This window comes from Silene latifolia, chromosome 7 (assembly GCF_048544455.1).
Source record: "Silene latifolia isolate original U9 population chromosome 7, ASM4854445v1, whole genome shotgun sequence".
In the NCBI taxonomy this organism is placed as follows: Eukaryota; Viridiplantae; Streptophyta; class Magnoliopsida; order Caryophyllales; family Caryophyllaceae; genus Silene; species Silene latifolia.
Window position 1 is genome coordinate 113,078,160 of NC_133532.1, and position 19,834 is coordinate 113,097,993.

A 19,834-nucleotide genomic window follows, 5' to 3' on the forward strand; every position below is an offset into this window, starting at 1 on the left:
CCAAAGATGATATGTCTTGTTAGTTTTGGGAGGGCGAGGACAGGTTCCAGTGATGAAACCTTCCTTATTCTTAGACGCTAGGGCTATGAGGACATCACGTTTCCAAGTAAGAAATCCAGTTCCATCAAACAGAGTATCAGTCAACTTGAGATTAGGTTGATCGTTGTTTGTAAGTGATAAAGGATCTTCATACACATCAATAGAACCAGAAGATGCGAAATTTGCTTGTGAATCAGGCATGGTGAATGTAAAAGAGGATTTGTAAAGAAGATGTGTGAATTTGCAGAAAAAATTGATTGTAATAAAACGCGAAACCCTAATTTTTAGGTGTTTTTGAATGTGTGTAGTAAACGGAAGGAGAAATGAGCATACAAACAATTTGAACAACAAATTACCAGAAAAAAAAAAGATCGAAAGCAGTTACGGCAACTGATTGAATCAATGAATAACAACGAACAATTGCAGAAACAGGAAAAATGAACGAAAATGAATTAATAGAGAAGATGCTTGACAGCGATCAAAAAACATCAATTTGATTATCAAATTGCAGAAGAAAGTAGCGAAAAATAGCGGAAGCGAAATTAACGAAGAAGAATTTGATCAAGAAACCTAGAATTGAGCTCAAGGAGCAAATGTAAACAATTGAAATAGCAATTGTAGTAACATTCCGCAAGATCGAAATCAAGTAGGAGGAAGATCGTGATACCTTGGGCGATTGATACCATATGAACATATAATATTGATAACCTCCATTAATGATTAACTTAAGCTTGCATAAGGAAAGGAGAATCCAAGAGTAAATAATGTGGTTATTGTATTGATCAAAAGTTGTTATTACATCAGTAGGTAGTTATGTATATATATACAATCTAACAAACTAACTAACTATAGTTAGCTCAATATAAGTTAGTTAGAGTTTAGCTAACTAACTAGTATGGTTAGTGATCCAGCTTGGATGCTATACTTATTTCAACAGTAAGATAGCACCAATAGGGGAACACTCAGAATTATCAAATACCTTTTTGCACCTTACCACCCAGATAGTCCAAAAGGTACACAAAAAGGAAAGACAAGCCTCTTGTTTATTATCAGCCTTAAAAAGAACAGAAAGCCAATTGCAAACCCAAGACTGGAGGTTCAAATTATCCCCTGATTGAGCCCGGATCCCCAAAACACTTCCAGCCCAAACTCTACTAGCAAATGAACAATCGCGGAAAAGATGATCAGACGTTTTCGTTTCTTGTGAATCACAAAGCACACAAGTAAATGGACCATCAAAACCCCTCTTTAAGAAACCCTCCCCACAAGGCAAAGTTTCAGTGAGAGTTTTCCAAATAAGAATGATCCAGCTTTTCGGCCCTGGTAGATTCCATAGGATTTTCTCGAAAAACACCCATACACGCACTGGAACTCTTGAAAGGTCCTTCGGTGTAGTCAAGTATTCCAGAGTTTTTAGAGCAATGTGGTAGCCAATCTTAACTGAGTAATCTCCAGACGAAGAAGCCGACCAAAAGAAGTTGTCACTGCCTTCAGAGCATCTAATCGGAATAGCAAGAATGTCTTTCACAGAGGTTTCATCAAAAAACATAGACACTAATCTACGGTCCCAACACCTATTGTTACAAATAATGTTTTTGATTCTCAAGTTACTCAAATTGGGGGGATCGGTAAGAAGCTCTAAACATCGTGGTTTCGGCACCCTTCCATTAACCCATCTAGTGTTCCAAACACTAAGATCAGAAGGTGGAGAGATGTTCCAAGCTAAAAGAGGTTTAATGAGTTGCAGGCCCCAAGCAATACCTTTCCATCCCCATGAAGAATTACTCTTACCATTATTAAAAATCAGATCGCCATCTCGCCACCTTAGGTCATATTGGGCACCAATAGATCTACTAAGAATAGAATCTGGGTGTGTGATCATTCTCCATCCAATCTTTGCTAAGAGAGCTTGATTGAACTCTTTCATACGTCTAATACCCAGACCACCATTCCCTTTAGGTTGGCTTAGGAATAGCCGACTACACCAACTAATAGAAGGAGATTTCTTTTGACCCGCCCACCAAAAATGTGACAATATAGCATCTAATCTTTTTGTCACACTTATCGGTATTTTAAATACCGAAGAAGAGTAACAAACTTGATCTTTGGCCACAGTTGAGAGTTACTAATAGAATTCAGGGGTACAAGTAAGATTTCTAAAAAAGTAAAGGTATAGTTGAGAAAAGTCAATATCTCAAAAATACAAATGAGAAAATCCCAAAAAATAAAAGGAGCAAAATAGGCTTAGAGCTCGGGTTTAACTCATATTTGATTGGATTCACCTTGTACTCTTGCCGAGCACACTCAAATCTAGTACTTCGTACTTTGTACTACATATTAACCAAAGAAGGCTTCTTAAGCGAACAGACCGAATGGACTTTATTTATCCGAATCTTGTTAACCGAACCGATTCCAAAGACTTGTCAACCGGACTCAACTCGTTTCCCATCCGACAGTCCTAGACTCGTAGTCGCAGTAGGAAGAGTGTGTGGTATCCTCATTTACAATCCCCGCAGTCCTCAGATCCCGTTCTCTACCTCTTCTCCCACTCTTCCTCGAATCGTCGTCTCTCATGGTAATCTCCTTAATTTCCCTCTTAATTACTCTACTATGGCATAATCGCTTATGAATTCAGTGATCTTTAATGTATTTTGCTAATCAATGGCGATCTAACAGGCTCAAGCACCAAAACCCATCACCAGTCCCGTCTCGCAATCGCTCTACCCTACTCTCGCTTTCTTCCTCCTCGCTTTCGGTCTCCTCCTTACTGCCTCGTTCTTCATGTATGATCCCCTTATTCTTCTTATTTCCCATTAGTTGTTGTCAAATTGCAGTCATTCGATGTGATTCTGGGGTAATTGTAAATAGTTTCATGTGTGAGTAGCGCAAGTACATCTGATCCGTCTATCTCGCATTTTGCGGGAGTTCTTTGAGGCACTTTGGTAATGTCGTTGTAATTGATTAATTTCTCCCTTCCATTGACTGATCGACACCAATATACCCGCTTTTCGAAATTCATCCTACCATATTCGTGGGCCATGGGTAACTTGGTGTGGTGCTCTTATTGCGGTCCAATTCCGGCCGTTTCTTAGCATTTTGAATTTTGGTATTGGGTTGACCCCTAGAAAGACTTTACGATCTGGGTTTGATTTTAATATTTCTTATGGAATTTAGAAATTGTGATTAGTGATGAGGTCTCAAAGAGATTTCTATGTCCTATGTTGATTGGGAACCTTAACTGTGTATGTTCATTTGTGCTTAGCGGGTCACCCATAGGCCATAGTATAGATATCGTCACAGGACTATAGGAATTTGGTTTTGGCACAAGGGGGTGTGAGTTTAAAATGTATGTCTTGTTCGGAGGGAGTTAGAAAACGGTGTATCCAAAGAGGTAAGGAAATACCTGCAAAACATTTTAAAACCTATACGAAGCCCTTGCCTCTTGCTTTTCTACGAGTTTTTCTGTGTTGTTGAACACCAAATACTTTATTGCATTCTGATACTCATAAGTCAGAACTCACTCTTATTTTCTTATACTCGAGCCAATTTTTATAAGAACTTGGGTCTACATTTAAAAGGCTAGTTTTGGGAAAGACTAAACAACATTATGTTGATGATGAGCTTCTCGGTTTGACGACTAAATTGGGGACTGGGAAACTTGTGTTTCTGACTGCTTCGCTATGAAATTGGTGACTAACTGAGACTGGGAAGTTGGCAACTGTATGTTGGGAATACGGAGTTAGTCACTACTGATGAGATGATTGTGTTAAGAAGATCAGGTTTTCAAAGATACTATATCTGTAGCACGAATTCTCTTTGTGGGTAAGTGTTATTAGGTTAGTACGACTTGTAGTGTACCTATTGAAGATCACAAATTCTCATTTAAGACGGGCATATCCGTCTTAACCTTAAGACGAGTCAAATAGGATGGATAAGACAAAAGAAAAGTTTCTAGGAACTAGCAAAATAATTGTCCTATCTAGCCAAGTGGGGTATTATTTAATCAGTCTTACTCTTAAGACGGATATACTCGTCTTAAGAGAGATCAATTGGTCTTTTCTATAGGCATGAACGTACTTTATTTTATTTTTTATTTTTGATAAATATGATTTGTGATTTGTGATTTGTACTCAAGATTGATATTTTTGTCTCTATTTTTATTTCGGATAAAAACTCCATTGTTCACCGACATCCAAGAGCTAAAGATCAACACAGTTCATAAGTCATGAACGTATTAAGTACTTTTGTTATCATTTGCTAGTTTCGATGTGGAGCAGTGGCGGTTCTTTCTCCCCCTTTTTAAATTATCAATTACTACCTTTTAAAATACACTTTTTCAAACTTACTCCCTTTTATAATTTTTTTTTTAAAATTACACCCAAAAGATTGTCAAAATTTATAAATTGCTCCCAAATTTCTTTTTTTTTTGTGTTTTTATGACAAAAATACCCTTGGTTTCTTCAATTTTCCTATTACTCCTTAACTCAATCCGAGTGCCCACCCTTTATCCACCAACCACTACCGGACTCCACCACAAACCACCCCAATACCTCGCCCAAACTCGAGCACGAAACTCGCCGGAATTCAGCGACTTATGGCCTTACTAATTTGTCCCCCAATAATTTTTTTCCATGTTCCATGCCAATTCTTGAACCCTTAAGCTATGACACTGTTGTATACTTGTATGACGCTCAGCCAACAAGCACAAGCACAAGGAACTGTAGGAAGGTGGTAAATTCTTTTTTATTTGTTTATGATGTTGGCGAAGACCAGTAATCCACTACCACAAACCTTTACAAAAGGCTTAGCCAATTAACACAAATAGCCATATAAGAATCTCATGTTACAAAGTAAATACCAATCCATTTTCACTTTAGTTAGTTAATTCTTTTGGTGGGAGATTAAAGACTATGGATTGTTTAATAGTTTGTGAGAGCAAGGATAGATAATTAAATTGAGGAAATTAATTAAGGGTTTAGAGTTTTGATTTCTGGGAAATGGGCAAGTTCGACGGTGGAGAGGGTGGGTGATAGTGGTGGTTGGTGGTGGAGGTAAGTGGTGGTTGGTGGTGGAGGTAAGTGGTGGTTGAAGCAAGGGCGGACAACTAGATAGTTTCATAATTAACGGCCAAACAACCAAATAGGTAAAAAAAGTGTGCTTAACGACAGATTGGTAAAAAAACTTATCAATGCGACAAATAGGTAAAAAAAGTTGAGATTTCTAACAAATACACCAAACTTACTCACCAACAAACACTATAGTAAGCGCGTGTAATTCATCCTCCTAGCAAGAATTTTTTTGCCTACAATTTATCCACACTGATGTCATTATTTTTTGAACAACCTTCCTCCATCTTCTAATGGACAAAATGTCAGCTATGCAAATATCCAACTAACAAAAAGTAAACATCATCAGTGAGTAATGTGAGAAGAGTGTTTGATCATTACAAAATGTGATTTTGATCAATACACCATAATTAGCTTTGATACATCAATTTTTCACCACCAAAAAAATAATATTGATCGACATCTACAAACAAAAGCTTAATATCACAAGTAAAGCTAGCACCACCTAGAGCTAACTAGTTACGCTCGGTCATTTGTCCAGAACATTCGAGAACGTTGGGGTCACTGATGACGATGCCTGGAGAACAAATTAATCAAACAAGAATCATCCGAAAAATTGAATAACAAGCTTATCTGTGTAACGAATCACCCATAAGATAAAAAATAATCAAACAAGAATCATCCGAGTTCATGTAATGGAGGCCAGTGAGTGCTCTGACTAACTTATTAGTACATGAAAACTCAATGAAAGCATTGGAATTTTTATGCCAAATCAATCATGCTTCCTATAATTTAATCAAGAATCGTAATTGTATTTGACCCATAAATCATAACCTTTAAAATATTTTACCAATTAATCATACAAACAAGTACTCCCTTGTATTCAGCCTATAGTTCATCTTTCTCTAATATATGAAAGGGGAACAATAGGCTGAATAGGGGGAGTATATTTTACCTAATTAAATTACCAAAACTAACATATTTTAATCACAGTCATAAAAGCCAACACAAATTTCATATTATGTACACTTCCTAATATATTCTATATATGTACATGTACAAAACAATCAAAGTTTCAATTTTTATCAAAATAGTAGAAAAGGAAAAGTACTTTACTTTGCTCTAGATCATGCCAGTTTATTAATGCAACAAACTTTGAAGGTTACTGGGTTTTGATTATCAAATCTTGTAATGGTGAAGGGATTGAATATGAGTGAAGTATGGACTCATAGTGGAAAATGGAGAGATAAGTTTGAAGGTTACTGAGTTTTGATTTTTTGTTAAGAGGAAAGGAAAGTGACAAGGGAAATAAGCACACATTCCAACCAAAAAAATGAAAGACGAGTGTATATGGAGTGTTTGGAATCACGCGCCATGTTTTGTGGTGTATATGTCGGTAATCTCAACTTATTTTACCTATTTGTCGCATTGATAAGTCTTTTTACTAATTTGTTGTTAAACACCTACTTTTTTTACCTATTTGGTTGTTTGGCCCATAATTAACTTGAGAACTAAATTAATTAGGGGCAGTTTCCTCATAAAAGCACAAAACTAGAGGTTTGGTATCAATTTCTAAAAATTTGGCAATATTTTGGGTGTAATTTTTTAGAAAAATTATAAAAGGGAGTAAATTTTTAAAAGTGTATTTTAAAAGGGAGTAATTGATAATTTACTCTATAATAAAACTTGTTTTCTAGCTTTGGGATTTGAGAGGAGAACTAGCATGCATACATTTACAATCATGCATGCCAATATGCCATCGATGAAGTTTTGTAAAGCAACTTTTTTGCATTAAGAAATGATTTCTGAAATCCTCGATGACATTAATATGCTAACGTCTTCATGCCATGGATATGCTTGTGTCTTTCAAAGAGGTTCATGTGCATTGTGAGAACAAATCTTAAGAACACTTCCGCCATGTGTGTGGCAGAACTTCGTGTACATGAAAGGATGTTATACTTTCATAATGTATTTGGTTCGAGACTTTGAGATCCATGTTTATCTAGTCCAGAATGACTTCTATATCTTAAGTCTTAAAGGTGAAAACCTGGTAATGAGTTTTGCAATAATTTAATAACTGCTTTTGCAGTATAGTATTACCTAAGCAAAAGCTTTTGATAGCACTGGCTATTGAGTTTTGCTCTGATCACAGCCGAAGTTGATAACTTGAATTCCAATTCGCAAAATTGAGAGATGTGAAATTGATTATGGAATCAAACTATGGACTCCTCAGTAGTTGACAGTGCAGTCAACTCTTTAGGTAGTTTCGTGCTATACAGCTATACTCTTCAGCTATACCATTTATCCAATGCCTTACTTTATCTAATTACTATGCTAAGCAAACCTTTTGTATGCAAATGTTGATGTGTGAATTGTGAAAATTAAGCCCACACAATGAGTATTAGTGTATTACTCTTCAGCAAAGTAGACGTTCCTTCGGGATTCTCTGTCTCGTTCTATTGAGCTGATCTTTAGTGGCTCATCATGTACTTTCTGGTCTTTTACCATCTTTCTTGATTCCTGTACATATTAACCGGAATATTTTACTGCAGCTATGAGGCAACTTCATCCAGGAAGAACCGAAGTCTTAAAAGAGAACTAGTCACTGGAGCAGTTGCATCTGTTTTCATGGTAACCTACGACACATCTTGTCACACTTTAATTGTTAAACTTGATGTTCTATGTGCCTATTGAATTGATGCCAACCTTTTTTGATTGATACAGGGTTTCGGATCTTTGTTCTTACTCTTGTCAACCGGCGTTTACGTGTAATGACTAGTTTGATGGGTACCATCATTGATATTTCGAATTAAATGTAATCGACATTATTGTAAGACTAGCACCATATGAAATGTTTTGCCCTGCCTTCCATTGATAGTTACAGTTGTTGGCGGCTCAAATTTCAGAGTTATGTTTAAATCCTAGTTCTAGTTTATCAGACTCTCATGTCCTATTTTTTCAAAGTTTGATATATGCGGCCTGATTTTCAGTATAGCAACCATTGATGTAAATGACGAATGGAGAGGAGTAGAGGACAATAGACAGCAGCGGCATCAGCTGTGACTGGTGAAACATGTTACAGCTGATGCATGGGATGGTTGCTCGACTACTTGTAATGAGCTTCTTTTCAGAAAACGGATAAACGCACAATTAGTCTTTAGTGCTTGGACATGGTGCATTTTGCGTAAAATTTCTACAATATATTTGTATTTCTGCTAAAGCAAGTTGTCATATTACCGTAGTTAAGTATTAGCTTCGGACAAGTCAAAACTTGATTTTCAATAATTAGGGTTGCAGAATGGGATTGAAAGAGAGAGAGGGAGAGAGGGGGTGGGGGGTGTCATTCTCCCTCTACATGCCTCTTAAAGACAGAATCAAAGAGAGTATTGAGAGGAGAGTCGGGCAGCAGAATCGCTTCAATTAGGATTTCAAGGCGCAGCAACACCTAATCACCTATGATGCTTTTGTCTTATGCCGATATTTAATCCACTCTCACATTTCGATTTATGGCATGATTTGATTGTATGTAGAGTTGTAAACTAGTTAATGAAGTAATCATTGTGGTATTGTGTGCTGACTCATTTACTTGAATCATCGTTGGTTGTTAAATGAAGTTAGAGCATCCTCAACCATGAGGAATAGACTCCTCAACAAATCAAGAGCATAATTGAGGAATAAAAGCCGTCCAACCATGATTTTACTTCAGCGAAATGTTGAAGATGAAAGCACGCAGCGGAATACCGAGGAAGAAAGCACGCAGCGTGGAGTATTATTTTAATCGAGAAAGCACCGCAATTGTATATTTTTTCCACAATTCAATGTTTCCAACATGAGGGACCCACTTTTGTGGAGTATTATTTTAATAATTTTTGTATTTTGTTAATTAATTTATAGTCAAAATTTTATTTTTCCTAATAATTAATACTTCTTCCATTCAACTCCACTCTACCTATTTCCATTTTCTACACTATTTACAAGTGCACATTCAATTTCGATTTTCTCTCAATACATAAGTGAAAATACATTCATGTGGGATCTTGTTTGATTCGTCTTTACGAGTATATTAAAAATATCTAACTTTTATAATTTTTGCAAATACGTAGCTAACGATATTTACCGCGTAAAACACGCGTTGACGAATGTGAAAAAGTAAAGTGGTAGAGTGGAGTTGAATGGAGGAAGTATGTAATTAGTTTTTTTCTAAAAACATAATTACACCATAATTTTTATTTTTATTTTCTCTATAAATGGGTAGTAATATTGATATAATCCATCCACACACTTTTTTCTTCTCTTTTTTAATTGATTTTCTTTGCAATCATTCGTAAACCAACACTTACTTGGAGCGAGCAACTGATGCGGAAAATATATTTTTTTTTAAGAAAAAAAATGTCTTAACCTTTTTTCTATAATAAAACCGAAGTCGATAAATTATCGAGTTGAAAACCGAAGTCGACAAATTATCGAGTTCAAAACCCGAATAAATTACGAAAATAGATTTTAATGTAAAAAAAAATGTGTGGGGTATGTTAAAGTAAGAGAGATAAATGATGAAAGAGAGTGATGAGGAATAAGTGTAAATTATTGTTAGATGAGTGTTTTGGTTATAAATTGAAAAGTTGGGGAATAATGAGGTGGATGAGTAAGAAGTGATTAGAGAGAGTGAGATGAGGAGAAGAAAAAATCATGTTGGAGATGGTCTTACTGGTGGTAAAGTAGCGTATTTAAGCAAATATGATGCAATTCTCATAAGGGGTCTTTAGAAACAACCTCCTCATGCTACCCATACATTTCCTTATCTCGTTGATTCTATTAAATTCACAAGTTCAGCTATTAACAAATTAGATCTTATTTAAGACGCGTCTTTTGTTGAGACCTTTTACCACAAATGTTTTTAACCTAAAACTTGTGTTTTGACTCTGCTAGGTCATGTTCTTTTCAGTTTAATTTAAACTGAGCTCAATTTAATTTACTTCAACTCACTTTAACTTCATTAAATTCAGCTTGGATCAAGCTATTATTATTATTATTATTGTTCCGGGTGTGATTCCGGTGCAGGATTATGACCACGTAAGCTTGTTGAACGATGTCTTTGCTTGACTCTTCCTTTCGCTCTTTCCTGTTTAAGATGAACAAACTGAGGGCTCGGCTTGGTACCGATCGTACTCACTCCGACGCTCAAGTCAGTAAACTTAAAGAGATTGAGTTGTGTGTTACTTGGCAAAGTATATTGTAGAGAGATAAGGGAGTTTATACCAGATTAATAATGAGTTTTAGGATGAATTGTGGATCGTTTTCTCAATGAGGATTGAGGAGTATTTATAGACCTTCACCTTTTGTCACGTAGTGGCCAAGTGGCTAAAGGTGGAAAGATCGTTCTACCCTCGGCCGAGGGACCCATGGCAGGCCGGCTGGCCTGGTTGACTCCATGCCGAGGGGACCGGATGTGAGTACGCGGATATGCCTCCCATTTGCTAGTTGCCCGTCACCGAGACCCAAGTGACAGCCGACAGTGCGTCGGTTAGGGTCATCTAATACGTTGACTTGCTGTGGATATCTTTGACCTTGCTCAATATGTTGACCCGGTCAGTGGGTGCAGAATATGCCCCATCAATTTGCCCCCAGCGTAGTCTATGCCGTGGTATGGACCTTCGATGAGTGTTGAGCGTATTCTGCGCAAGTTGAACTTCTTCCCCGGCTTCTTCTTCCTCGGCTTGGTTCTGTTCAGGCCGTACCATATCCCCCCTCCACATGGATGTGTAATGGGCGCTGGCCGAGACCAAGGTTGAGAGTGACGTTTGTATTTTTGATTGCCCCGTGTCTTTGTCTTTGCTTTGTTGATCGGTGGCGTTAGCAAGCAAGCAGATACCAAGGAGCGTGTCGAAGAAGTTTGGTAACTGTATGTCGATTGACATTCCGTGGCTGCATGCTTGACACGTGGCTTGGCGTTGATTGGTGGACGTTTCATGGGCTTTGCTCTATAAATAGAGCAGTGTGCCCCGTTTTTTGGCCATCAAACTTCATTTTCTCAAAAAAAATTCCCCTCTCTTAGTTTTTCGAAGGAATTTCTCTCTAGTCTTCAAAGCGTTACTCGGCGTAGCACTTTTTCCAAGGTAAACAAACAAATTTTTTCCAACTTTTAATTGTTAAGTTTTTGTTGTCACTATGTCTTCTGCGGATGCTCAACCTAGTACCTCTGCGCCGGGGGGCGAACCGTCGCGTCTTGATGAAGAGGGGGCACTGGTTGTCACCCCGATAGGGTTTGGGGGTCCCAAGCCGCTTTCTCCTGAAATTGATGAGCAATTTTTGGAGGGTTTTGATGATGACGATGATGAGGCGACCCCTTCTGTCGTAAAGAGGCCGCATTTCTCGTGGCACGGCGACGCCTGTTCGATCAGTCCTGATCGTGCCTGGACGAACAAGTTCGCTAGTTGCTCCGGTTCTGATCGATCTTTTTGAAGACCATTACTCCTTCGGCAGGGGGTATAAAATTGTTATCCCTGAGGAGGGTCAGGCCGTCTGTTGCCCTCCCGAGGGTTGTATCGACGTATACATCAGACACCTGGAGTATGGGCTCCGGTTTCCTCTGAATAAATACGTTGCTGCCATAATTAAAGCCATGAATGTCGCCGTTGCCCAACTGCATCCGTTGGCCATCAGGACGATTATTGGCTTTGTATGGTTGTGTCTTTTTAAAGGGGATGCCCCAACGGTGAACCTATTCCGCCGGCTCCACCATTTTCGGCAGACTACCCTAGGTGGCACGGGGTGGTATAGCATACAGACCGAGGCGGGTTATGTTACCGTTTTCAAGTTGACATCTTGCAAGGACTGGAAGGGGCGGTGGGTATACGTTGAGGTTCCGGAGGACTACTCGCTGCCCCGGTCCTTTCAGAGCCGCGTCAATTTGCGGTGTGAGAATCAAGGGGAGCATGACAAATATGTCTCCCGGAGTAAGCTTAAGATGGACGCCAGCAGGGTCTATCTTAATGAGGACGAAACGCGGGCAATGAGGCTGAGAAGGATGGCACGCCGAAGGGATGAATGCCCCCGACGCAGATCGTTCTTCAGGATGAGCTGCTCTGCCACGTCGGCCTCATACCGGCCCTCAGCCAGGATGAGTGGGGTCGGTATGAGGCCCATCTTTGCTTTTTATGTTTCTGTATTTGAACCTTGATTTATTTCTTTTGCTTAACTCCTACTTCGTTTCTTTTGCAGACCGATTTGGCCTTAATCGCCCGTCTCCGTCCTCAAGAGGGTGGGACTTGACGAGTACGGGAGAGTTGTTGGGTGCGCATCCTAAGGCCGCGCCACGTGATCGCAGATCGGCCCCTCACGAACTTATGGAGCAGCAGTTGAAGGCATTGGATGTGGGGCGGCTCAAGCGCAGATTGCTGGTAACGTGCCGCGCCGGAGACCAAAGACAACGTCTACGGCGGCAACGACGTCAACTCCATCTCAATCTGTAATCCCCGTGGTCCAAAAGGAGCAGGTGGTCGTTGATGTTGAAGAGGAGGTCACCGTTGTGGAGGGTCCTCCTCCTTCAAATAAGAGAAAAGAGGCCGAGCCTCGCCGCCGCATTGCTAATTCTGCCGGGAAAGGAAAGGGACCAGCCAGCCCGCTGGCCAAGAAGGCTAAGACTGGTACGGATCTAACCCATGGCTCGGATTTAGCAGGTTCATTGGGCATTCCTGATGACAGACTTTCTGACATGTCAATGAATGTTGACATGGATGCTTTGTCAGGGTTTTTTGTAGATCAGCCGCCGTCAGCTGTCGTTCTCACTGAACGGCAATTGGAGAAGCAGCCTGTGCAGACGGGCGGTAAAAACGTCACCGTTGACTCCTCATCTCAGAAGGATTCCCCTGATCAACTTGTGGCGGAAGGCAGAAGGTTGTCCAAGAGACTGGGGAGGTGGACTGAACTAGCCGCCAATCATATTATCGAGCAAGAGGAGGTCATGGCTCGAGCTGGCAACACGCTTGAACGGCTTAGTCTCGATCTTGCCGCCGCTAAGAAAGAGGCCGAGAGGTCGAAGGAGGACTTCCAGGCCGCCAAAAATGATTTCCTCGCTGAGCGAAAGCTTAGGGAGGATGCTGAGAAGGCGGTCCTAGCCGAGAGGGCCAAGGTTGAGGCTGCATTGGCTGATGCCGCTAAGTTGCGGGAGGAGCGGGACAAATTTGAGGGCGGCTATAACGCCGTGGTTGGGCAGAAGGAGAGATGGAAGACCTTGCATTCGGCTGAGGCGAAGGAGCATAAGAACACCAAGGCTATCCTTGCTCTGAGGGAGAAGGACATTGAGACGCTGAAGACCGTCATCATCCCTGACATGTCTGCCCAGTACCGGGACCAGGCCGAAGATGCTACCAGGGATGTAATTAAAGAGCTCCTTCCTGAAATCTCCTTCCCGTGGAAAGATTTTGACTGGCTTCTTGATGAGAAGGCGGCTGCTGCGGAGAAGGCAAAGGCGGCGAAGGCCGCTGAGGAGGCTGCGGAGAAGGTGGCCCGGGATGCTAAGGTGAAGGCGGCCAGGGAGGAAGCTGAGAGGGCAAAGGCAGGTAAAGCTGTCAAATCGGCTTCTGGGCCTCCCACTGATGGTGATGCTGCTACTGCTGCCGGTGGCGAGCAGAAACAAGCATAGGGAGAAGGGCGGTCGTCACCAGATTCACCCGGCCCTTCGATGCCTTCACTGCTCGGGGCTAACTATTGAGCCTTTCCTCCCTGCCATCCTTTTGGCGCTTTCAAGTCTTATGTCTGTAACCTTTTGTTGTACCTTTTGTTTTTGTTAAACTTTGGTAGGTTGTGTTTAGGCTATCCCTATGGGGACGGCCGTCGACTTTATTTTGCCTCACCTGTAAACATTTTTCAATAAAGTTTGTTTATTTTGCCTCCATTAAGTTGTCTTCTTACGTTTCAACATATTGAGTGCTTTTTCGTTTTTACTTTCGGCTTGGCCGAGGCAGTTAGAAGGCGCATCTCAATTGTACTTAAAACGTTTTTAAACATGTTGGCATGTCGGTCGCTTCCTCCTCCACTCCCGGTCTTAGCCGAGGCGGTCAAATTTGCGCTTCCCGACCGCCGTTGTGAACATGTTAGCGTATCGGTCGTTGTGTCCCCGTCACTCCCGGCTTTAGCCGAGGCAATCGAGGTTACGGCTCGCCAACGTTCGTATCTGTAGACATATTGATCGCTTCCTCTGCCACTCCCGGATTGGCCGAGGCGGTCAGATTTGCGTTTCTCAACTGTACTTATACTTTCCTAAGCATGTTGGTCGCTTTCGCGAGTATCAACTGCATTTGTAGTGACTGCCGTTACGTCTACTAAGCATGTTGGTTGCTTTCGCGAGTATCAACTGCCATTGCGGTGACTGCCCGGCTTTGGCCGTGGCGTCTACCTTGGTACGACTACGGAGGGGACAAGCATCTTGATGGAAAATTTGGATCATTCTTCATAAGGTATAATTACGCGCTGGGGTGTCCACAACGGTCTCGGGCACCTCCGCCGTTTATACAAAATATTTCCTAAGGTTGTCCGTGTTCCAGTGGCTCATTAGAGGAACACCCTCCATGTCTGTCAGCCGGTATGTCCCCGGCCTCATTTCTTCAACCACTTTGTAGGGTCCTTCCCAATTGGCCGTCATTTTACCATGGATGTTTCCTTTGTTGGTTGCGGCTGACTTTCTTAGGACTAGATCTCCTACTCTTAAGTCTCTTTTGTGGACCCTACGGTTGTATGCTCTTCTTATCCGGTTTTGATATACTGCCAAGTTGAGCCGTGCCGTGTCTCGACTTTCTTCGACTAGGTCTAGGGAGGCTCTCAGGCCTTCCTCATTTTCGACTGGGTCAAAGGTTTGCGTTCTGAACGTCGCCACCGCTGCTTCAATTGGCAGGACGGCCTCAGACCCATAGACAAGGTGGAATGGACTGTACCCCGTTGCTTCTTTCTCCGTGGTTCGAAGTGACCACAGGACGCCGGGTAGTTCATCAGCCCACCTTCCCTTTAGATCTTCAACCTTCTTTTTTAGCCCGTTAAATATTGTTTTATTGGCTGCCTCCGCCTGCCCGTTGCTCTGAGGGTGGCAGACGGAGGAGTATGCAAATTTGATACCGAGCTCCTCCAACCAGTTCTTCACCATGTCGCTCCAAAATTCTCGGCCGTGGTCAAATACCATGACTTGGGGAAACCCAAATCGAGTTATGACGTTCTCCCAAATCACCTTTCTTACGGCCGCCGTGGTCTTGGCAGGCACCGCGACAGCCTCGACCCATTTGGTGAAGTAGTCAACGGCGACGATTAGGTACTTCCTTCCTCCGGAGGCCGTCGGAAATGGCCCTAATAAATCCATCCCCCACTGTGCAAATGGTAGGGGGCTAAGTACTGGTTGCAAGTCTCGGGAAGGTGCGTGTATCACCGGAGCATGCATCTGACAATTCTTGCACTTCTTGGTCTTAGCTCTGGAATCCTCAAGCATGGTAGGCCAGAAGTAGTCGGTTCGGAGAGCTTTGTGGGCTAGCGTTCTTGCCCCCATGTGATGTCCACAGATGCCTTCGTGAATCTCTTTCAAGATGAGCTCGCGTCGGTGGGCGACACATTTCAAAAGTGGTCTTATCACGGACCTTCTGTATAGTTCTCCTTCGAACACCAAGTACCTTGCGGCAATCCTCTTTATCTTCTGAGAGAGACTGCGGTCCTCCGGTAACTCTTTTGTTAGTTTGTATTTTATTATCGGAGTCATCCACGTCGTCTCGGCTTCGATGTTGCCCACCATGCCGACGGTCTCAGTGATGCTTCTAGCATTCCTGATATCCACCAGCACGATTCGACTGACATTCTTGATGCTTGAACTGGCAAGTTTTGAGAGAGCGTCGGCTCGGTTGTTCTTAGACCTGGGGACACATTGTATTTGGAAAGATTTCAATTTTGCAGTGTCGGCTTTTACCCTTTCCAGGTATCTCACCATCCCGTCGTCTCGAGCCTCATACTCTCCTCTGATTTGATTGGTCACTAGGAGTGAATCTGTCTTCAACACAATATGCTCCGCCCCGGCAGCTCTAGCTAACTCGACTCCAGTTATCACCGCCTCATATTCGGATTCGTTGTTTGAGGCCGAGAAGGTAAACTTCAAGGCGTACTCAAACTCGTCCCCGTTAGGGCCGGTGATAAGGATGTCGCTCTGAGCCGTTCGTGTGGAGGACCCGTCGGTATATACTTCCCATACACCGGGATGTGATTTTTCTTGGTATGTGCACTCGGCTAGGAAGTCTGCAAGTGCTTGCCCCTTTATCGAAGGCCTCGGCTTGTACTGAATGCCGAAGCCGGATAACTCCACTGCCCATTTGATAAGTCGGCCGGATTTTTCGAATTTTTCTAAGGCTTTCTCCAATGGCTGGTCGGTTAAGACCGTCACAGGGTGTGCGTCGAAGTAGGGTTTTAACTTCCTTGCGGCAACGACGACGGCGAAGGCCGCTTTTTCGATCAGTGGGTAGTTTCTTTCGGCGGGCAGCAGTGTATGGCTGATAAAGTAGATTGGGTGTTGCTGCTTATTTTATTCCCTGACAATTACGGCACTGACCGTGGCCGAGGTAACTGCTAAGTATAGATACAGTGTCTCCCCCAGCGTCGGCCTGGATAGGGTCGGGAGAGTTAGTAGGTGGGCTTTCAGTTGTTTGAAAGCCGCACTCTGTTCCTCCCCCCAGCAAAAGTCTTTATTCCCCTTCAACACTTTGAAGAATGGGGTGCTCTTGTCGGCCGACCGAGAGATGAAGCGGGCAAGAGCCGCCATCCTCCCGGTCAGCATCATAACCTCTTTTCGATTCCTCGGCTCCGGCAGGTCTAGTATTGCTTGGACTTTCTCCGGATTGGCATCAATTCCCCTGGCGCTGACAAGCACGCCGAGGAACTTGCCGACCCGGACACCGAAGTTGCATTTCATTGGGTTAAGCTTCATCTTATATTTCCTTAGTGAACAAAATGTTTCGCTCAAATCGGCCAAGTGCTCGTTTGTCGGACTTGCTTTTACAATAGCATCGTCGACGTAAGCCTCGATGTTTCGCCCTTTTGATCTTGAAACACTTTGTCCACCAGCCTAGTGTAAGTTGCGCCAGCGTTTTTCAAACCGAACGGCATCATTTTATACATGTATGTGCCGTGTATGATGATGAATGCGCACTTAGGCATGTCTTCCTCGGCCATGAATACCGATGGTATCCCGAGAAGGCGTCTAGCAGGCTCAAGATAGTGTAGCCCGCCGTTGCGTCAATTAAACTATCTATTCGAGGCAAGGGATAGCAATCTTTGGGGCATGCTTTATTAAGATTTGTAAAATCAACACACATCCTCCACCCCCCTGATGACTTCTTTACCATTACAACATTTGCTAGCCACTCAGGGTAAGTACAAGGCATGATAAAGCCCGCCTCTAATAGTTTGTCTACCTCGGCCTTGATGGCCTCATCCTTTTCGGCCGAGGAGTTCCTCATCTTCTGATTGACAGGGCGAGCGGTGGAGAGTACGTTCACTTGTGAACGATCACCTCCCGCTCACGCCCGGCATCTCGGCGGGCCGAGTACGCGAAGACATCTTTGTTCTTCCTCGGCAGTCTAGGAGATCGGCTCGAATTTTGGCTCCAGGCGACACCGACGATTCTACGGTGCGTCCTGGGTCAATTTTCACTTCCTCGGTCTGGGCTCCTTCGACCATGCCGACGTTGTTGGTGCTCATCGGATCACCCTCCTGTTGTAAAGATGGGCTCTTCCCTTTCTCTGATTTTTTCGCCACTTTGAGGGATTTTATGTTGCACCCTCTGGCAGATACTTGGACATTGACAATTTCGTCTCTTTCGTCCTTTGAGACGAGCTTTTGCGCTTCCCCGGTCCGAGACATACATCAATGTCGGGCCCGGATGGACATCATCGCATCGGCCTCGCTCGAGTGACTCGGCTTATGAGAACATTGTAGGCGGACGAACCATCAATGACCACGAACTCGGATAAAACATTCTTGGCGCATCGGCTTGGCCAAACATCACCGGCGATCGATTGACCCTGGGGTACCAGGCCGGCCCGGAGAAGTCAGATAGCGGGTTGGTGCGAGGGCTCGGGTCTTCAATCTTCGGACCGAGATTGAGAAAGCACTCCCTGAACATGATGTTTGTGTAGGCGCCTGTATCAATCAGGCACCTTTTGACCAAGTGGTTGGCTATGTCTAAGTGGACTACGAGCGGGTCGCTGTGCGGAGCGATGACTCCTTCGTAGTCCTTCTTTCCGATGGTTATATCGGGGACAGTGGAAGCGGGGATCGCTGTTTTGGGCACAAAGTTGATGGTTTGGTATAGCTCATTCAGGTGCCGTTTGTGCCCATTAGCTGACCCACCGTTCTCGTTTCCTCCGGTTACAACCTGGATCACTCCCATCCTCCGGAATACGATTTTACGCCCCGTCGGAGCTTGTTTCCGGGCCTCCAGCTACATACTTGCTGAGGGCCCCTTTTCGGATTAGCTCCTCGATGGCGTTCCTCAAATCCCGACAGTTGTCGGTCTTATGGCCGGTTTGGCCGTGGTAGTCACAAAACTGGCTAGTGTCGCCGTCCCCCCTCGCCTTGGGGGGCCTTGCCTATTTCTGCCCTTCATTCTTGCTTAGGGCAAAGATCTCGGCCGGTGATTTGACCAGGGGGGTGAGACCGCTGTACCGCTTCTGGGTTTATGGTCCCGAACTCCCCCTGGCGCCCGCCGAGTTCTGTTTCCTATTGAATCTTTCAGGCCGTGACCTATTCATGTCACGGCGTCCTTCGTCTACATTGTCCCGGCGGCTCCTCCTCTCTGGCCTACCCAGGTCCGCTGTGGCCTACCCAGGTCTTGTGATAGTCCTCCACCTTTACGGCTCGATCGACCATCTTTCTGGCGGTATCGAGGTTGAGGTCCTCGCATTTGATGAGCTCATTTTTGAACTCGCCTTTCGGCAGGCCTTTCATCGGTCGAAGGCGCCAGTTCGGTGTTCACTCACGAACTGGCCGAACCTTAGCATCGAACCTCTTCACATAGCTTCGGAGGGACTCGTCCTCCCCCTGTCGGATATTTAGGAGATCCGAGGTTTCCACGGCCCTTCTCTTGTTGCAGGCGTACTGGGCTATGAAGTTATCTCTCAGGTCGGCATAGCATTATACCGAGCCATTAGGTAGCCCCTTGTACCAACTCTGAGCCATGTCGTGGAGGGTCGTTGGGAAGACTCGGCACCACATCTCGTCGGGTTGCTCCCACACCGACATGTACGACTCGAAAGCCTCAGCATGGTCGGTTGGGTCGCTATCCCCTTTGTATGATAGGGGCGGCAACTTTAACTTGGTCGGCACCGGGACTTCGAGGACATAGGCGCTGAGGGGCTGTCTGACCACGTGTCGAATGACACGCGGCAATCGGCTCCTCGCAACCTTAGTCCGGCTTCTCTCCCCGTGGCGGGAAGGGCTTCTTGTTGTCCGACTTTGAAGAGTCGGACTTCTTTCTTCATTTCTTCGAGGGTGGCCTCGTTGTTGCCGCGGCGACGCTGTCCTCCCGCGAGTGGGGGAAGGACTTTGGTCTGCCACTGGCACCACGGGCTCCGCCGGTGTCCTTGCATGCCCAGCTCCTTGTATTACTCCGGTCAAGTTGTTCGGAGTTACTTTGTGGGCCCTGGTCACCTGTGGAGGTGTTGCCGCCCCTGTCGTCGTGACAGGAGTAACCGGCGTACCACCCATCA

General features: G+C 43.8%; 1 protein-coding gene across 1 annotated transcript; it reads left to right on the forward strand.

The window, feature by feature from the left end:
- The first annotated feature begins 2,498 nt into the window (after positions 1 to 2,498).
- Positions 2,499 to 8,040, forward strand: LOC141592566 (uncharacterized). The gene is made up of 4 exons (XM_074413299.1): positions 2,499 to 2,614; positions 2,716 to 2,822; positions 7,658 to 7,736; positions 7,830 to 8,040. The coding sequence occupies exons 1-4, from the start codon at positions 2,612 to 2,614 to the stop codon at positions 7,875 to 7,877; spliced, it is 237 nt and encodes a 78-aa protein (XP_074269400.1). The 5' UTR covers positions 2,499 to 2,611; the 3' UTR covers positions 7,878 to 8,040.
- Positions 8,041 to 19,834: the final 11,794 nt, after the last annotated feature.

Coding starts and splice junctions, on each gene's coding strand:
- LOC141592566 (XM_074413299.1), top strand. Junction 2,823..7,657: donor CTTACTGCCTCGTTCTTCAT/GTATGATCCCCT, acceptor ATTTTACTGCAG/CTATGAGGCAACTTCATCCA. Junction 7,737..7,829: donor CAGTTGCATCTGTTTTCATG/GTAACCTACGAC, acceptor TGATTGATACAG/GGTTTCGGATCTTTGTTCTT.